We start from the raw sequence: 19718 nt of genomic DNA on the forward strand, positions 1-19718 counted from the left end.
CTTAAATCCTCTACAAAGGATAAGTTCTTCAAAGAACGAAAGGCGGTATGAAGACATGTTATTTATGTGCTCGTTGACGTCAAACTTCTTTAAGATCAAGCATGAGAGCTTGTTGACATGACATTTCATTATTTGAATGTACTGCTTATTGCGAAGAATACTTAGCGTCCGCACAGTAGTGACAAAGCGAAGAAAGGAGCATTCCTCCCTGACATCCTTGAAGGCGTTTTGGACTTCTTCTCTAAGATGCTCAAGCTGAGTGAGTTTGGATCTCAATTCCTCCTCCATAACCGCCTTTTGGTAGTTTTCTGAGGACTTCTTCCATTTACGTGCTTTACTACGTTCAACTTGTGCGAAAGTTGGTGTAACGTTAACAAGTCGTTTTAAAAATTTTAGAATCCCCGTGTTTTGCACCAAAAGATAATTTTTGCCTTTCTAGTAAACTGATCTCACTTCAATTACACGAACTTAACTCGTACTGCACTATACATGGTTGTTATAACAGCAATGCTTTTACCTAGTTTAGCATATAAGAGAACGTTACCCAGTAAGCTTTAAGAATTATTCGAATAAAGTTTCTCAAAGTAAAATTTATCCTCAGTCGCTTTAAAATTCTAGAATCCCGAGTTTTGCACCAAAAATCATTTTGTCTTTCTAGCAAACTGATTTCAGTTCAATTACACGCTTGACGTAGCTTTTACGATAAATGATTGACAAGTCTCTCAAATAATCAATCTGTATTTAATACAAAATTAATCGATATGACTGTGAGGCTGCAAGTCTAACACTAAGAAATCAAGAGAATTATTTACACTTGTTGCTCTAATATCAATGATCACCAATATGTTAATACTCAGAAATTATTATTTTTAGACCGTAGATTTAAAGCTAGTGACGTCACAGTGACGCCACCATTGTCGCTACTGATTGGTTACAACTAAACAGGCTCCTTCTTTCCCAGAAATACGCAAAGTTCAAGTTGTTTATCAGTGGAGTGTAGTCACATCTTAACGATTCGACTTGGAAATGAATAACAACCCGCAGGCCGTAGTGGCTGTTAAGGAAGAGCACATCATTATCGATGGAGTTCGATTGAAAAAGAAGATGGAAGTCGTTGCAATAGAACAAGGGTTAGTTTGTGCTGATAACACTGAAAATGTTCTAAAAGCTTTGATTTAACGAGTTCGGTTATGCAGACGGATCAGTTCACGGCGATGATATCTGAATTCCTGTTCAATCCCGAAAGTAGTTGCTTACCCCCTTTATTCGAAAGTAGACTTTGTTTACTCTTTAAAACGATGATTCTTCCCTATGTTTTGCCCTTAATTGAATCCAGTGGTTTTGATGCACGCAAATTTTATTGACTCCATTAAGGATGACTAATTAGGCGGAAGTTATGCTGAGTTCTGACTAATTTCACTTGTCTCTTCATCTAACCTCTTAGTAAGCTTACTCATACTGTAGCCGAGAATTCACCTAATCTTCTGCGCCTGTCATTAAAATCTGCTTAAAGTTCTTTAAGTTGGTAGAATTCGTTTGTAAAATTGAAGCGAGTGTTTTACATATTTCTTCTCGAAGAAATATGTAAAACTTTGATAACTTTTCTTTGTTTCAGTTTTTTGTTTTGGTCTTTACACTCCAATTATTTAACCAAACATTTCGACCTTGCTTCTGAAGCATAGATATTTTCCCATTAATACTATCCTAAGCACAACAAGACAATCTGGTTTTATTAACTGAGTTGTTGATGTACATTGGCCACAAAGACGTTTCGAGCGTTAGCCCTTCGTCAGAGCGAATGATCTGTTTAAACAGATCTTAAATCTTTGCTCTAATTAAATAATTTAGCAAGCCAAATTTGAATACCTGTTTCATGTAATTGTAGATAAAAATATCAATTTCTCCTTTTAGAAAGCTTTTGTTAGGGACGAAACTCTATGGGAATTCCCGTGAATTCGCCACTATACATACCGATTTGGTTCCTTGGTAGAAAGATAAAACGTAAATAAGAAATCAAGCCCTCACTGGAACAGTCTTAGAACTTCTGAGTTTCCTCGGTAGACTCCAAGGCTTTTGTACGATGACCAATGATATCTGTCCTATTGCGACTATGTTTCGTCTCTTTCTTAGATTCACCCAATCTAATATGTGCAGTCAAAGTGTTCTTTACTCAAGATGTTAGTTTCATTTTGCTAACACTTAAATTTCTTTCAGCATCTTTGCCAGGGAAGTGATAGAGGCAAGAAGGTAAAAGTCTCCAGTAAATGTTAGCCTTTAGCCTTAAGAGAGTTTCGTCATCGAGCCCTTGTCATCACGTTAAGCTTCAAGGAGACTACGACATAATCCTTCAACAAACAACGAGAGCGGAAAATGAAGAATATCAAAACAGATTGTAAATGGATAACTTTAGCAATTAACACAGGACGCGAGGCAGCCTTGGTTGATGACAGTAATCATTGCATAATAATAATATTAAGAATAATAACAATCATTACAAAAAAGATATAGATCGAAAAAATGAAAATGAGCGAAAACCTATTCTAAAAACATGCTTTTCTAATGACCTCGAAACATTTGTTTTCTATTTATCTCTCTTGATGTAAAAAAATAACTAGATAACTACTTTCATAAATCAATAAAGTATTGCATTGTCAAAGTAATGCAATACACACCTGGTAAATATCAAAGTTGCCGGAGCATTTCATATGTGTTTCTTTAAAATTTTATGAATTACTGGTGTTTTTTTCTTTTTCAGAGCTCCTCCCGTTGTTCAGGCCAGGTAAATTCTGCTTAATTATTGTTACATGGCATTTTGGAAGAATTTTAAGCAGGGTTATATACGACATATGATTAGAGTCTGGGCAGAAGAGAGGATCTGCAAAGTGTCACGAGGAGTTTGACAAGAGTTCATGCCACATCCATTTTGATGCATGATGTTTTATTTTTGCCTTTTTCAGAACATCTCCCGCACTACCTTCCGGTGGGGAAGTAGTTCTTCGTTCAGAACCGAGGCAGTTTCTTTTTCCTTTTTTAACAATCTTAATCCCCAAGACAGGATCTTTAACTAACCAATCCTGTGTCACAAGGATTCTGACAGGAGTTTAAATAACATCTATACTAATGGAAGATTTAAAAAGAAAAACAATTTTTTTTATTTTGGCTTCTTTCAGGACACCTCCCATACAACCTCCCCCAGTGGTGGTGGTAGTAGATTCTCCACCACCATCCAAACACGGCTGTGTAGACTTTTGTTTCAAGTGTGAAAGCGGCCACAGCTGGTACGATTTGCAAGGGAAAGGTAGGTATTCAAATGCTTTCAGAACCTCACTTGCCACGGCTTTTTGTAGCTTATAAAAGAAGAAGAGGCGAGTAAGACCTATTAAGCATTCAGAACGGTCTGATCAAATCATTCCTTGATCAAAATCGACATTATTCATGTACTTATACTTATCAATCCGCCAACGTATTTATCTATCGATTTATACATTTTCAAATTCATTTTTTAAAAAAAATGTATTTATTCATTCATTTTATCATTCATTCATGTCCTTTGTTATTTACTTTCAGAGTTGAATTGCATTGATGCAGCGTTCTTAAACGCCTAATTTACGAATAAGAAAAAAAAAACTTAACAATTAGATTATAAGATACTTATAGAGCAAGGTCTGTACAGGATAGCAACATCCGAAAATTAATATGTTGAGTTTTTTCTGACTAAAACTATTGTTAGAAAATGTTATTGTTCTCGTTTGTTACAGCCGAAACGCCTCATACCGTTGAACGAAAAAATGGAAAGATCCGTTTTCATGTTTGGTATTCAAGATGTTCCCGAAATTAGCATCTCTTAAGTCACCTCCTCTTTGCAAACTAACAATCGCAGAATGTAGAACCTCTAGTGTTTGGATTTCTGCAGTGTGAGGTGTAATATAAGCACTTGCCAAAGAGAGCCTCAAAATTCAGGCATCAACGGGATTCGAGGCCTCTCAGATACTAGCTGAGCGCTCTACCAACTGAGCTGCGAAGTCACACGTTGGTGGAGACGAATTTTTAGGCTAAGAAAATATTTTTAATTGATTAGGTTTCAAAACTCTAATTTGCTTCATCATTTTTCAGGTTTATGCATTGTCCTGTTGCTGCTTTTAGGTTATTTGATCTTTGGGGTTATCGCTTTAGCATTTTTTGTGTTGTATTGTGTTGGCGAGTGCCTCAAGTCATTTGGAAGTGACTGAGAAATGGATCACATCATTGGTTTATCTACAGGCGATCAAGTGCTAAGCTGTTCCATGCATCATCAAAAAAATTACCTCAGTTTCTTACTCAGCTTCTAACAAAGCTGTTTTCATATTCAGTACAAAGCTAACAAATGAACTTAACTCGTACAGCATTATACTAGGTTGTTAGAACAGCAATGTTATTACATAGTTTAGTATATAAGAGAGTATTTCCAGCAAGCTTTAAGAATTATTTGAATAAAGTTTCTCAAAATAAAATTACGCATTGATTTATGACGACATACTGACGCATTAAGCCCCCATCGTCGTTACTGATTGGCTGCAACCAACCAGGGTCCTCCTTTTCCTGAAATACAAAAACTCAAAGTTGTTGGTCAGTGGAGTGTAGTCACACCTTAACGATTCGACTTGGAAATGAACAGCAACCTGCAGGCCGAAGAGGCTATTAAGAAAGAGCTCATCGATGAAGTTCCATTGGAAAACAAGACACAAGTCGTTGCTACAGAGCAAGTCTTAGTTCAGCTGATAACACAAAAAAAGGTTCTCAAAGCTTTGATTTAACGAGTTCAGTCATGCAGATGGATCAGTTTACGGCGATGAGATCCGGTTTCTTGTTCAATCCCTGGGTTATTTAAACTTATAATACTGAAAATTTTCCCATAGCTTTACTCCAATGAGTTTTCCAGCGCAGGTACAAATGTAGATCTGTTTACGGGGATGAGATCTAATCTACTGTTCAACCTTTGCAAATTAAAGAAGAGTCGTTTTAGTCTGTAAGTAAATTAAGTGGTTCAGTGGGAGTTGACTTCATAACCAGATCATAATTAAGCGGAAATGACTCTGAGTTCTGACTCATTTCAATGATTTCTGCTCTCGACCTCTTGGTAAGCTTGCTCATAACCGAGAGTTCACCATCTCTTGCTCTTCTCTTTCTCCTTAAACTAAACCTTGGAATTCAGTTAATAAGTTTATTGTCATATGACCACTAAGGCCCCTAGCTTATACGACAAATATTTAAATGTCCCAAGGTGGGTAGCAAAAAGCTCAAAAGCGAAACACATATGTTTTAAAACTTTGTACATTTCCCAGCCGTCTTATAGCAGAAATCACCAGAAACCGCAACGGACACACAAGGTGTGTAAAATGTTCGCATTTCGGAATATTTAACGCAGTAAATTGACCATATTTCAAACTATTCCTCATAACATATCACGTCAATGGTTCCTAACCTAACACCGCGTAACACAACGCGTGACGCTTTCATAAATAAATACATACGTTTCCGAGAATTAAGCTTTCGTCTTTCTCGAGACGTGAGCTTGGGGCAAGCGCAACAACAACCTCTAGAGACCTCAACCCAGCACCCCAGGTTTGTAAGATTGTATGTATACGCGTTTTATTTTGCGACCACGGTTAGGCGGGTTACCTCACCTACCTCCATGTAAACAGGCCCTTTGTCGACTTTGCCAAATTTTAACCCGGGACAAATTTCGTCAGCAGTGCGTTTGAAGATTTGTCCGCTTTAGCCAAAATTTTTCAGATCGCATTGAAAATGTTCTCAAAGGTTTTATTTAACGAGTTTGGTGCAGGTGAAGACTTCTTCTAGGACACTTCCCCCACTACCTGTCCCACAGGTTGTTGTGATAGATTCTCCACCACCATCAAATGACGGCTGTTGTGACTTTTGTTTCAAGTGTGAAAGCGGCTACAGCTGGTACGAATTGCAAGGGAAAAGTAGATACTCAAATGATTTCAGAGCCTCACTTGCCAGGGCCCTTTGTAGCCTATAAATGTGGAACTTTCAAGAAAGAAGAGGCAAGCATAACCTATCAGGCATTCAGAACGGTCTGGTCTAATCATTCCTTGATCAAAATCGACATTATTCATTTACTTATACTTATCAATCTGCCAACGTATTTATCTATCGATTTATACATTTTCAAATTCACACATATATATATATTCATACATTAAATCATTCGTTCATGTCCGTAATTATCTACTCTCGGAACTAAAATGCATTGAATCAGCGTCCTGACGTTCTTTGATTTGACAGTTTATTTACGGATAAGAAAAAGAAATTTAAAAATTAAGTCATCATATTTTATAGAGCAAGGTCTATATAGGATAGCAACATCCAAATATGAATATGTTGAGTTATTTCTCTTTAAAACTATTGTAAGAAAATGTTATTGTTCTCGTTTGTTACAGCCGAAACGCCTCATACCGTTGAACAAAAAATAGAAAGATCCGTTTTCGTGTTTAGCATTCAAGATGTTCCTGAATTAGCAACTCTTACCTCACCTCGCCTTTGCAAACCCACATTCGAAGAATGTAGAACCTCTAGTGTTTGGATTTCTGCAGCGAAGTCAAGATTCAAAAGAAGAGATGATCCTCTTTGGTGAGGTGTAATATAAGCACTTGCCAAAGAGTAACTGGAAAAATTCAGGCATCAACGGAATTCGAACCCAGGCCTCTCAGATACTAGCTGGGTGCTTCTACCAACTGAGCTACGAAGCCGCACGTTGGGGGAGACGAATTTTAAGCTTAGAAAAGATTTTCAATTGATTAAGTTTCAAAACTCTAATTTGCTTCATCATTTTTCAGGTCTCTTTATTGTCCTGTTGTTGCTTGTGGGTTACTTGATCTTTGGAATTATCGGTTTGGCCTGTTTAGTGCTGTATTGTCTTTGCGCTTGCCTCAACCTCTCAGAAATGGATCACATCAGTGGTTTATCTACGGATATGAATTTAAATTGAATCAATATTCCATTATCTATAGCCTTTTCACTAAATGTTTTGCACTTAAAAAATATGAGGTTTTCATTTCTTCGAATCTGGCACTCCTGAGAAAATTTACTTCGGGTCAGTCAGATCAAGGTAGCGTTCACAAGCTCCCTACCTGATTTCCCCTAAGGCTCTTGTTATTCTAATGACCCGCCCCACCCCTCCCCCCCCCCCCCATTATCAATCAATTTTCCATGGTCCGCCCTCTATACTCTGTTATCGACTACTTATATCCCCTACATTCCCCCTCTTGAAAACCATCTGATCCTCTCAAAATCCTTCAAAACCCACCCCCCTACCCAGGGGATAAAAATTACGACGGGTCGCTTTGGACAAATGATTTGACGGTATTGTCTTATTGATGCAAACTGTCTTACTAGAAACCAGTTCTTTCTCTGGTATTGGCGATCGAGTGCTAAACTGTTCCGTGCTTCATCAAAATGTTATCTCAGTTTCCTACTCAGCTTCCAACAAAGCTGTTAACGTATTCAATACAAGGCTAAGAAATGAACTTAACTCGTACAGCACTATACGTGGTTGTTATAACAGCAAAGCTGTTACATGGTTTAGCATATGAGAGAGTGTCATCCAGTAAGCTTTAAGAATTATTCGAATAAAGTTTCTCAAAATAAAATTTATCCTAAGTCGTTTTAAAATTCTAGAATCCCCGAGTTTTGCAGCAAAAGACAATTTTTGCCTTTCTAGTAAACTGATTTCAGTTCAATTACACGCTTGTCGTAGCCTTTACGACAAATGATTAACAAGTTTATCACGGTTTTGTATATTTAGTCGAATTTGCCAAATTTTTTACCCGGGAAAATTTTGTCGACGGTGCATTTGAAGATTTGTCCGCTTTGGCCAAAATTTTTCAAGTCACCACAAACCATCTGCACTTGTAAAATGTTGGTGAGAACAGAAAATGTGTCTGAAATAAACAACTTAGTCGTTAGTGCGGAAAAGGCCGTAAGTTATGAAAATTTCGACAATTCTGTTTCAAACTGACTAGGACGTAATTGCATACAAAAGAAGGGCGTGCATGGGTCAGCTACTGAGTTTCGACTTTAAGTCTCTAAAATAATCAATCTGATTTAATACAAAATTAATCGATGTGTTAATGATCACTAACATGTCATTACTCAGAAATGACTACTTTGAGCTCAAGACCGTGGATTTAAAGCTCATGACGTCACAGTGACGTCACCATTGTTGTTACTAATTGGTTGGAACTAAATAGGCTCCTTCTTTCCCGACTGAATACGCAAAGTTTAAGTTATTTATCAGTGGAGTGTAGTTACACCTTGACGATTCGACGTGGAAATGAATAACAACCCGCAGGCCGTAGTGGCTGTTAAGGAAGAGCACGTCATTATCGATGGAGTTCGATTGAAAAAGACGACAGCAGTTGTTGCAACAGAACAAGGGTTAGTTTGATGACACTGAAAATGTTCCCTAAGCTTTGATGTAACGAGTTCGGTTGTGAAGATGGATCAGTTTACGGCGATAAAATCTGGTTTCCCGTTCAATCCCTGTGAAGTAGACTTTGTTTACTCTTGAAAACGATGATTCTTCCGTTAGTTTTTGCCCTTAATTGAATTCAGTGGTTTGATGTGCGCAAATTCAATTGACTCCATAAGTGGATAACCAATTAGGCGGAAGTAATGGTGAATACTGACTAATTTCACTTGTCTTTTTTATTCAACCTGTTAGTAAGCTTACTCATATTGTGACCGAGAATTCACCTAATCATTGAGCCTGTCATTTGAATCTGCTTAAATTTCTTTAAGTTGGTAGAATTCGTTTGTGAAATTGAAGCGAGTGTTTTACATATTTCTTCTCGAAGAAATATGTAAAACTTTGATAACTTTTCTTTGTTTAAATTTTTTGTTTTGATCTTTACACTCCAATGGTTAGGCCAAACATTGTGACCTTGTTTGTGAAGCATTGATATTTTGCTATTCAAACGATCCTAAGCTCAACAGTTGTTAATGTACATTGTTCACAAAGACTTTTCGAGCTTTAGCCCCTCGTCAGAATAAATGATCTATTTAAACAGATCTTAAATCTTTGCTTTAATGAAATAATTTAGCAAGCCAAATTTGAATACTTGTTGCTCACCTTCAATAACTGTTTCATGTAATTGTAGATAAATATCACTTTCACCTTTTTGAAAACTTTTGTCAGGGACGAAACATTTTTTTCCTCTCTGTTGCAGTACTTAATGGGAATTCCCGTGAACTCGCCACTATACATTCCAATTTGGTTCCGAGGTAGAAAGATAAAACGTAAATAAGAAATCAAGCCCTTACTGGATCAGTCTTGGAACTTCTGAGTTTTTGGTAGACTCCAAGGCTTTTGTACGATGACCAGTGATATCTGTCCTATTGCAACTATGTTTCGTCTCTCTGTTAGGTTCACCTCATCTAAAATGTGCAGTTTAAGTGTTCTTTACTCTAGATGTTAGTTTCATTTTTCTTACTCCTAAATTTCTTTCAGCATCTTGGCCAGGGAAGTGATAGAGGCAAGGGAAGTCAATTTGCCCCGAAGGTAAAAGTCTTCAGTAAAAGTTAGTCTTTAGTCGTCACGTTAAGCTTCGAGGAGACTTCGACATAATCCTTCAACAAACTACAAGAGTGGAAAATGAAGAATATCAAAACAGATTGTAAATGGAGAACTTTAGCAATTAACACAGGACGCAATGCAGCCTCGGTTGATGACAGAAATCATTGAATAATAATAATAATATTAAGAATAATAACAATTATTACAAAAATGATATTGATCGAAAAAATGAAAATGAGTGAAAACCTATTTTATAAACATGCTTTTCTAATGATCTCGACACATTTTTTTCTATTTATCTCTCTTGATGTAAAAAATAACTAGATAACTACTTTCATAAATCAATAAAGTATTGCATTGTCAAAGTAATGCAATACACACCTTGCAAATATCAAAGTTGCCGGAGCATTTCATTTGTGTTTCTTTAACATTTTATGAATTACTGGTGTTTTTTTCTTTTTCAGAGCTCCTCCCGTTGTTCAGGCCAGGTAAATTCTGCTTCATTATAGTTACATGGCATTTGGAAAGAATTTTAAGCGGGGTTATATATGACATAAGATTAGAGTCTGGGAAGAAGAGAGGATCTGCAAAGTGTCCCGTGGAGTTTGACAAGAGTTCATGCTACATCTATTTTGATGCATGATATTTTATTTTGGCCATTTACAGAACATCTCCCCCACTTCCCGTTGGGGAAGTAGTTCTTTGTTCAGAACCGAGACAGTTCTTTCCCCTTTTTTAACAATCTTAATCCCCAAGAGAGGATCTTTTACTAACCAATCCTGTGTCACAATGAGTCTGACAGAAGTTTAAATGACATCTATACTAATGGAAGATTTAAAAAGAAAAACATTTTGTTTATTTTGGCCTCTTCCAGGACACCTCCCCCACTACCTCCCCCAGTGGCGGTTGTAGTAAATTCTCCACCACCATCAAAAGACAGCTGTGTAGACTTTTGTTTCAAGTGTGAAAGCGGCTACAGCTGGTACGACTTGCATGGGAAAGGTAGATTAACAAATGCTTTCAGGGCCTCACTTGGTAGGGCTTATTGTAGCTTATAGATGTGGTGCTTTTTATAAGGAGGAAGAGGCAAGCAAAACCTATCAGGCATTCAGAACGGTCAAATCATTCCTTGATCAAAATTGACATTATTCATTTACTAATACTTATCAATCCCCCAACGCATTTATTTATACATTTTCAAATTCATTTATGCATTTTTTCATTCATTAAATCATTCATGTCCTTAGTTATTTACTCTCAGAGCTGAATTGCATTGATTCAGCGTTCTTGAACAGCTAATTTACGGATAAGAAAAAGAAATTTAATAATTAAGTTATAAGATATTTATAGAGTAAGGTCCGTATAGGATAGCTACATCCGAAAATTAATATGTTGAGTTTTTTGTCATTAAAACTATTATTTAAAAAATGTTATTGTTCTCGTTTGTTACTGCCGAAACGCCTCATACCGTTGAACGTTAGCACTTGCCAAAGAGAGCCTGAAAAGAATTCAGGCATCAACGGGACTCGAACCCAGGCCTCTCAGATACTAGCTGAGCGCTCTACCAACTGAGCTACGAAGCCGCACGTTGGGGGAGACGAGTTTTTAGGCTTAGAAAAGATTGTCAATTAATTAGGTTTCAAAACTCTAATTTGCTTCATCATTTTTCAGGTCTCTTTATTGTCCTGTTGCTGCTTGTGGGTTATTTGATCTTTGGAACTATCGGTTTGGCCTGTTTAGTGCTGTATTGTCTTTGCGCTTGCCTCAACTCAGCTCTCTCAGATGAAGATGACTGAGAAATGGATCACATCAATGGTTTATCTACGAAGATGAATTTATATTGAATCAATATTCCATTATCTATAGCGTTTTCACTTAATGTTTTGTACTTAAATAATATGGGTTTTCATCTCTTCGAATTTGGCACTCTTGATCAGATTTACTTCGGGTCAGTCAGATCAACTCAGCGTTTACAAGCTCTATACCTGATTCCCCCTAAGGCTCTTCTTATTCTTAAGAACCGACCCTCCCCCCCCCCCCCATTAGCAATCAATTTTCCATAGTCCGCCCTCTATACTCTATTATCGACTACCTATATCCCTACATTCCGCTGTAAATCACGTAATCCTCTCGAAATCCTCCAAAACCCCCTCCCTACCGCCCCCAGGTGATTAATTATGACCGGTCGCTTTGGACAATTTTTTGTCCAATTTTTTGTTGTCTAATTGATGCAAACTGTCCTATTACAGGCGATCAAGTGCTAAACTGTTCCATGCATCATCAAAAAATTACCTCAGTTTCTTACTCAGCTTCCAACAAAGCTGTTTTCATATTCAGTACAAAGCTAAGAAATAGCCTTAACTTGTACAGCACTGTACTAGGTTGTTAGAACAGCAATGCTATGACATAGTTTAGTATATAAGAGAGTGTTTCCAGCAAGCTTTAAGAATTATTTGAATAAAGTTTCTCAAAATAAAATTACGCATTGATTTATGACGTCATATTGACGCATTGGCGCCCCCATCGTCTTTACTAATTGGCTGCAACCAACCAGGGTCCTCCTTTCACCGAAATACGAAAACTCCAAGTTGTTGGTCAGTGGAGTGTAGTCACACCTTAACGATTCGACTTGAAAATGAACAGCAACCTGCAAGCCGTAGAGGCTAATGAGGTAGAGTTCATCTATGAAGTTCCATTGGAAAACATACAGAAGTTGTTACTACAGAGCAAGTCTTCGTTAAGCTGATAACACTAAAAATGTTCTCAAAACTTTGGTTTAACGAGTTCAGTCATGCAGATGGATCAGTTTACGGCGATGAGATCCGGTTTCTTGTTCAATCCCTGGGTTAATTAAACTTATAATACTGACAATTTTTCCATAGCTTTACTCCAATGAGTTTTCCAGCGCAGGTACAAATGTAGATCTGTTTACGAGGATGAAATCTAATCTACTGTTCAACCTTTGTAAATTAAAGGAGAGTCGTTTAAGTCTGTAAGTAAATTCAGTGGTTCAGTGGGAGTTGACTTCATAACCAGATCATAATTAAGCGGAAATGCTTCTGAGTTCTGACTCATTTCAATAATTTCTGCTCTCGACCTCTTGGTAAGCTTGCTCAAAACCGAGAGTTCACCATCTCTTACTCTTCTCTTTCTCCTAAAACTAAACCTTGGAATTCAGTTAATAAGTTTATTGTCATATGACCACTAAGGACCTTTCCGCACTAGCGAACAAGACTAAAATTGTCCCGACCAAATCAAAGAACAAATTTCGTCATGAAGAATTTTCGTTTCGTCTGTTACATCTGCACAAAAATTTCAAAGCCGCCAAAATCCGTCAGCGCCTGATCTGTTCATAAGACCGACCAGAATAGTTGCCAAAGGGTTCCACCTGCAATTTTCAGGATTATCCTAAGTCGTTTTAAAATTTTAGAATCCCCGAGTTTTGCAACAAAGATAATTTTTGCTTCTCTAGTAAACTGATTTCAGTTCAATTACATGCTTGTCGCAGGTTACACGACAAATATTTAAACGTCCCAAGGTGGGGTAACCCGCCTAGCCGGGGTCGCTTTCATAGCAAAAAGCTCAAAAGCGAAACACGTATGTTTTAAAACTTTGTACATTTCCCAGCCGTCTTATAGCAGAAATCACCAGAAACCGCAACGGACACACAAGGTGTGTAAAATGTTCACATTTCGGAATATTTAACGCAGTAAATTGACCATATTTCAAACTATTCCTCATAACATATCACGTCAACGGTTCCTCGCGTAACCTAACACCGCGTAACACAACGCGTGACGCTTTCATGAATAAATACATACGTTTCCGAGAATTAAGCTTTCGTCTTTCTCGAGACGTGAGCTTGGGGCAAGCGCAACAACAACCTCAAGAAACCTCAACCCAGCACCCCAGGTTTGTAAGATTGTATGTAAACGCATTTTATTTTGCGACCACAGTTAGGCGGGTTACCTCACCCACCTCCATGTAAACAGGCCCTTTGTCGACTTTGCCAAATTTTAACCCGGGAAAAATTTCGTCGGCAGTGCGTTTGAAGATTTGTCCGCTTTGGCCAAAATTTTTCAGGTCGCGACATACCATCCGCACTTGTAAAATTGACAGAAAATGTGTCTAAAATAAACAACTTTGGACAAATTAATCGGTGTGTGACTGTGAGGTTGCAAGTCTAACTTTAAGCAATTAAGAGAATCATTTACACTAGTTGCTCTAATGTCAGTCATCACCGACATGTCATTTCTCAGAAATGACAATTTTGAGCTCAAGACCGTAGATTTAAAGCTCGTGACGCCACAGTGACGCCACCATTGTCGCCACTGATTGGTTAGAACTAAACAGGGTTCTTCTTTCCCAGAAGGGAAGTTTAAGTTGTTTATCAGTGGAGTGTAGTCACACCTTGACGATTCGACTTGGAAATGGATAACAACCCGCAGGCCGTAGTGGCTGTTAAGGAAGAGCACGTCATTATCGATGGAGTTCGATTGAAAAAGACGACAGCAGTTGTTGCAACAGAACAAGGGTTAGTTTGTGCTGATAACACTGAAAATGTTCTCAAAGGTTTTATTTAATGAGTTTGGTTAAGAATATGGATCAGTTTACCGCGATGAGATCTAGTTCCTGTTCAACGCCTGTAAAATAGATTTTGTTAGCCTTTAAAACGATGATTCTACCGTAGGTTTTTACCTTTAATTAAATCAGTGGTTTGATATGAGCCATTCAATTGACTCCATCAGCGGATGACCAAGGCGGAAGTAATGCTGAGTTCTGACTAATTTCACTTGTTGTTCATTCAACCTCTTAGTAAGCTTACTTCAACTGTAGCCGAGAATTTACCAAATCCTTTCTACCTGTCATGAAAGTCTGCTTAAATGTCTTTAAGTTAGTAGAATTCGTTTGTACAAAGCGAGTGTTTTACATATTACTTTGCTTTCTTAAATTTTTTGTTTTCATCTTTACGCTCCAATGATTTAGCCAAACATTGCGACCTTGTTTGGGAAGCTTTGATATTTTGCTGTTAAAACTATCCTAAGCACAACAAGATAATTTGGTTTTATGAGTTGATAATGTAGATGGTCCACCGTAAAGAGTTTCTAAGCTGACGTTTCGAGCGTTAGCCCTTCGTCGGAGCGATTGATCTGCAAGCCATATGAACATCTGTAGCTCGCCTTTAACAACTGTTTATTGTAATCGTAGAAAAACATCACTTTCACCTTTTAGAAAGCTTTTGTTAGGGACGGAAAATTTTTTCCCCTCTGTTTCAGTACTTTGTGGGGATTCTAGAGAATTCGCCACTATAAATTCCGATTTGGTTCCAAGGTAGAAAGATAAAACGTAAATAAGAAATCAAGCCCTTGCTGGAACATTCTTGGAACTCCTGAGTTTCCTCGGTAGACTCCAAGGGTTTCGTACGATGACCAATTATATCTGTCCTATTGCAACTGTGTTTCGTCTCTCTCTTAGATTCACTTTATCTAAAATGTGCAGGTAAAGACTTCTTCAATTTAGATATTACTTTCATTTTGCTAACACTTAAATTTCTTTCAGCATCTTGGCCAGGGAAGTGATAGAGGCAAGTGAAGTCAATTTGCCCGGAAGGTAAAAGTCTACAGTAAATGTTAGCCTTTAACATAAGAGAATATCTTCATCGAAAATTGAGCCCCTGATGTCACGTTAAGCTTCAAGGAGACTACGACAAAATCCTTCAACAAACAGCAAGAGTGGAAAATGAAGAACATCAAAAAATATTGTAAATGGAGAACTTTAGCAATTAAGACAGGACGCGATGCGATCTCAGTTGATAACAATAATCATTGATCAATAACGGTAATAATAATAATATAAGGAATAATAATTATCACAGACATCAACAGCATGCTCTTCTAATGATTTCGAAACATTTATTTTCTATTTATTGCTCTTGACGTACAAAAATAACTAGATGACTATTTTAAAAACCAATTAAGTATTGCATTGTCAAAGGAATATAATTATGATACACACCTTGTAAATATGTTCTGGCCAGGTAAAATTCTGCTTCATTATAGTTACATGGCATTTTGGAAGAATTTTAAGCGGGGTTGTATACGACATATGATTAGAGTTTGGGCAGAAGAGAGGATCTGCAAAGTGTCACGGGGAGTTTGACAAGAGTTCATGCCACATCCATTTTGATGCATGATATTTTATTCTGGCCTTTTTCAGAACATCTCCCGCACTACCTCCCCTTGGGGAAGTAGTTCTTCATTAAGAATCGAGGCAATTCCTTTTCCCTCTTTTAGCAATCTTAATCCTATGAGAGGATCTTAAACCAACCAATCCTGTGTCACAGGGAGTTTGACAGGAGTTTAAATGACATCTATACTACTAGAAAGGAAAAACGTTCTCTATTCTGGCTTCTTCTAGGAGACTTCCCGCACTACCTCCCCCACAGGTTGTTGTGATAGATTCTCCACCACCATCAAATGACGGCTGTTGTGACTTTTGTTTCAAGTGTGAGAGCGGCTACAACTGGTACGACTTGCAAGGAAAAGGTAGATACTCAAATGCTTTCAGGGCCTCACTTGCCAGGGCCCATTGTAGCTTATAAATGTGGAGCTTTTACCAAGAAAGAAGAGGCGAGCAAAACCTATTAGGCATTCAGAACGGTCTGGTCAAATCATTCCTTGATCAAAATCGACCTTATTCATTTACTAATACCTATCAATCTGCCAACGTATTTATCTATCGATTTATACATTTTCAAATTCATTTATGTATTTATTCGTTCATTAAATCATTCGTTCATGTCCTTAGTTATTTACCCTCGGAGCTGAATTGCATTGATGCAGCGTTCTGGCGTTCTTCGGTTTGAACAGCTAAGAACGGCTTCGGATAAGAAAAATAAATTTAACAATTAAGTTATAACATATAGGATAGCAACATCCGAAGATTAATGTGTTGAGTTTTTCCTCATTAAAACTATTATTTAGAAAATGTTATTGTTCTCGTTTGTTACTGCCGAAACGTCTCATACCGTTGAACGAAAAATAGAAAGATCCATTATCGTGTTTGGCATTCAAAATGTTACTGAAATTAGCAACTCTTAACTCATCTCACCTTTGCAAACCAACACTCGCAAAATATAGAACCTCTAGTGTTTGGATTTCTGCAGCCTTAGGTGTAATATAAGCACTTGCCGAAGAGAGCCTGAAAAAATTCAGGCATCAACGGGATTCGAACCCAGGCCTCTCAGATACTAGCTGGGCGCTTCTACCAACTGAGCTACGAAGCCGTACGTTGGGGACACGAATTTTAGGCTTAGAAAATATTTTAATTGATTAGGTTTCAAAACTCTAATTTGCTTCATCATTTTTCAGGTGTCTTCATTGTCCTGTTGCTGCTTGTGGGTTATTTGATCTTTGGCGTTATCGCTTTGGCATGTTTATCGCTGTATTGTCTTTGCGAGTGCATCTGCTCAGCTAGAGATAACTGAGAAATGGATTACATCATTGGTTTATCTACGGAGATGAATTTAAATTGAATCAATATTTAATTATCTATAGCGTTTTCACTAAATGCTTTAAAAAATAACTTAAATAGTTTGGGTTTTCATTTCTTCGAATTTGGCACTCTTGAGCAGATTTACTTCGGGTCAGTCAGATTAAGGTGGTGATCAAGTGCTAAACTGTTCCATGCTTCATCAAAAAATTACCTCAGTTTCTTACTCAACCTCCAACAAAGCTGTTTTCATATTCAGTACAAAGCTAAGAAATGAACTTAACTCGTACAGCATTATACATGGTTGTTAGAACAGCAATGTTATTACATAGTTTAGTATATGAGACAATGTTTTCCGGTAAGCTTGAAGAATTATTTGAATAAAGTTTCTTAAAGTAAAATTACGCTCACTTCATGACGTCATAGTGATGCCCCCATCGTCGTTACTGATTGGCTGGAACCAACCAAGGTCCTTCTTTCCCCGAAATACACAAAGTTCAAGTTGTTTGTCAGTGGAGTGTAGTCACACCTTAACGATTCGACTTAGAAATGAATAGAAACCTGCAGGCCGTAGTGGCAAAACTAAGGTACAGCATGTCATTATCGATGAAGTTCCATTGGAAAACAAGACAGAAGTTGTTGCTACAGAGCAAAGATTAGTTAAACTTATCATACTGAAAATTTTTCCAAAGCTTTACTCTCATGAGTTTTCCAGCGCAGGTACAAATGTAGATCTGTTTACGGGGATGAAATCTAATCTACTCTTCAACCTTTGTAAATGAAAGGAGAGTTGTTTAAGTCTGTAAGCGAATTCAGTGGTTCAGTGGGAGTCAGTGTAGATGACTTCATAACCAGGCCATAATGAAGCGGAAATAATTCTGAGTTCTGACTCATTTCGATGATTTCTGCTCTCGACCTCTTGGTAAGCTTGCTTATAACCGAAAGTTCACCCCATCTTCCACTTCTCTTTCGCCTTGCCTGTATATCATTACGTGAGAAGAAATTTTCATAAAACTGGAATGAGTGTTATACTTATTTCTTCTTGTAGAAGAAACTTTGCTTTATTCAAATCAATTATGTTGGTCTTTACACCGTAATGATTCAGCAAAAATATCTCAGTACTTTTTTCCTGATACTTCGATATTTTGTGCGGAAAAGAAAAACATTTTTCTATTTTGGCCAGGACATCTCCCCTACTATCTCCTCCAGGGGTGGTTGTAGTAGATTCTCGACCACCATCAAATGACAGCTGCGCTGACTTTTGTTTCAAGCATGAAACCAGGTACAGCTGGTACGACTTACGGGGGAAAGCTAGGCATTCAGATGCTTTCAGAGCCTCACTTGTCAGGGCTCACTTTAGCTTACAATCAAGCAATCGGAGTTGTCTAGTCAAATCATACCTTGGTCAAATTGAAGTTATTTATTTACGTGTACTTATCAATCCCCCATCGTATTTCTTTATTTATTCATTTGTTTGATTACTTATCTTGGCTGTCGAACGGTATTGAATCAGCGCCCTGCAGTTCTTCGATTTGAACAGCTAATTTACGGATAAGAAAAAAAAACTAAAACCTAGGGAATGAAATTTTGGGAAGAGAGGTCTGTGCACATCGAATTAAACGCGGCGAAGTCCCAATAAAAAAGCGTTTCTCTTAGTTTTTCCTAATAAAAAGCAGTCAACAAGCAAAGATTCCTGTTGTTGTTGGTTTGTGTTAGACGTCCTATTGTTGTAAGAAAATCGAACAGATACGATTTCACGTTCGGCAAGCCGCATTTACCCAAAATGGAACTAGCTACTCTGAACCCACTTTGCCTTTGCTAAGTCACACTGGAAAAAAAAAGAACTTCAAGTATTTGGATTTCCCCTGCAATTAAAGATTGTGGCCGACACTTCCAACAATTCCTGTTAGGTTGGCACGTAGGATCTATTGTTAAAGGTTTCAAGCTGAATAGAAAACATAATCAGTTGATCAGTTAAAAAGTCTCTATATGTGATTAGTTTCATCGTTTTTCAGGTACATGCTTTGTCATGTTGCTTCTAGTAGGTTATGTGATTTTTGGAGTTGTCATTTTGGCATTATAGCTGTTAGCCTGTTTTCTGGAAGATGGGGGATTGATTGAATAATACAGCTGACTGAAAAGATCATAAAATTCATGCTTTGGGAATGATTCGGGGGTTGCATCAGAGTCACTGACACCAGTCAGTGTTCGTAGTACACAACAGCTGCTACTGGTATATCAATCGATGATATACCAATACAGAAAATACGTGATTGCAGCAAGTATGGACAAGAATATCACCAAAAATGGAAAATGGAACAGGAAAAGGCAGCACAAACCTGAAAAAAAGGAATTTTTAAACTTACGATCCAGTTGCAACAGTATAATCTCAAGGTTATTATGACTATGCATTACAGTTTTCTTAAATATGATTGGTGGATGAACTGACTTATTTTTCACTAGCAATTCTGTAGAGTTGTAATCGAACAGTGTCATCGGACAGTTGGATGTGATCGGAAACCTTTAATGGGACAGTTATGTCAGCCAATCACATTGAGTATACTTAAATAAATTCACCAATCAAAGAACTGACCACAGTAGCCATAGCAACGGCCCACCATCCCAAGCCAGGCCAGGGATGTTACAATAT

General features: G+C 37.6%; 3 protein-coding genes across 3 annotated transcripts; all 3 read left to right on the forward strand.

Moving 5' to 3' along the window:
* The first annotated feature begins 964 nt into the window (after positions 1–964).
* Positions 965–4484, forward strand: LOC131773759 (uncharacterized). Its single transcript, XM_059089702.2, has 5 exons — positions 965–1130; positions 2215–2247; positions 2756–2779; positions 3171–3298; positions 4114–4484. Exons 1-5 carry the CDS (start codon positions 1027–1029, stop codon positions 4227–4229), a joined length of 405 nt encoding a protein of 134 aa, XP_058945685.2. The 5' UTR covers positions 965–1026; the 3' UTR covers positions 4230–4484.
* Positions 4485–8257: 3773 nt separating this feature from the next.
* Positions 8258–12012, forward strand: LOC131773750 (uncharacterized). Its single transcript, XM_059089692.2, has 5 exons — positions 8258–8439; positions 9512–9562; positions 10042–10065; positions 10452–10579; positions 11249–12012. The coding sequence occupies exons 1-5, from the start codon at positions 8336–8338 to the stop codon at positions 11371–11373; spliced, it is 432 nt and encodes a 143-aa protein (XP_058945675.2). The 5' UTR covers positions 8258–8335; the 3' UTR covers positions 11374–12012.
* A 1394-nt stretch (positions 12013–13406) lies between these two features.
* On the forward strand, positions 13407–17469 carry LOC131787412 (uncharacterized). The gene is made up of 5 exons (XM_066162732.1): positions 13407–13489; positions 13947–14111; positions 15137–15187; positions 15995–16122; positions 16948–17469. Exons 2-5 carry the CDS (start codon positions 14008–14010, stop codon positions 17061–17063), a joined length of 399 nt encoding a protein of 132 aa, XP_066018829.1. The 5' UTR covers positions 13407–13489; positions 13947–14007; the 3' UTR covers positions 17064–17469.
* The last annotated feature ends 2249 nt before the right edge of the window (positions 17470–19718 follow it).

This window comes from Pocillopora verrucosa, chromosome 2 (assembly GCF_036669915.1).
Source record: "Pocillopora verrucosa isolate sample1 chromosome 2, ASM3666991v2, whole genome shotgun sequence".
In the NCBI taxonomy this organism is placed as follows: Eukaryota; Metazoa; Cnidaria; class Anthozoa; order Scleractinia; family Pocilloporidae; genus Pocillopora; species Pocillopora verrucosa.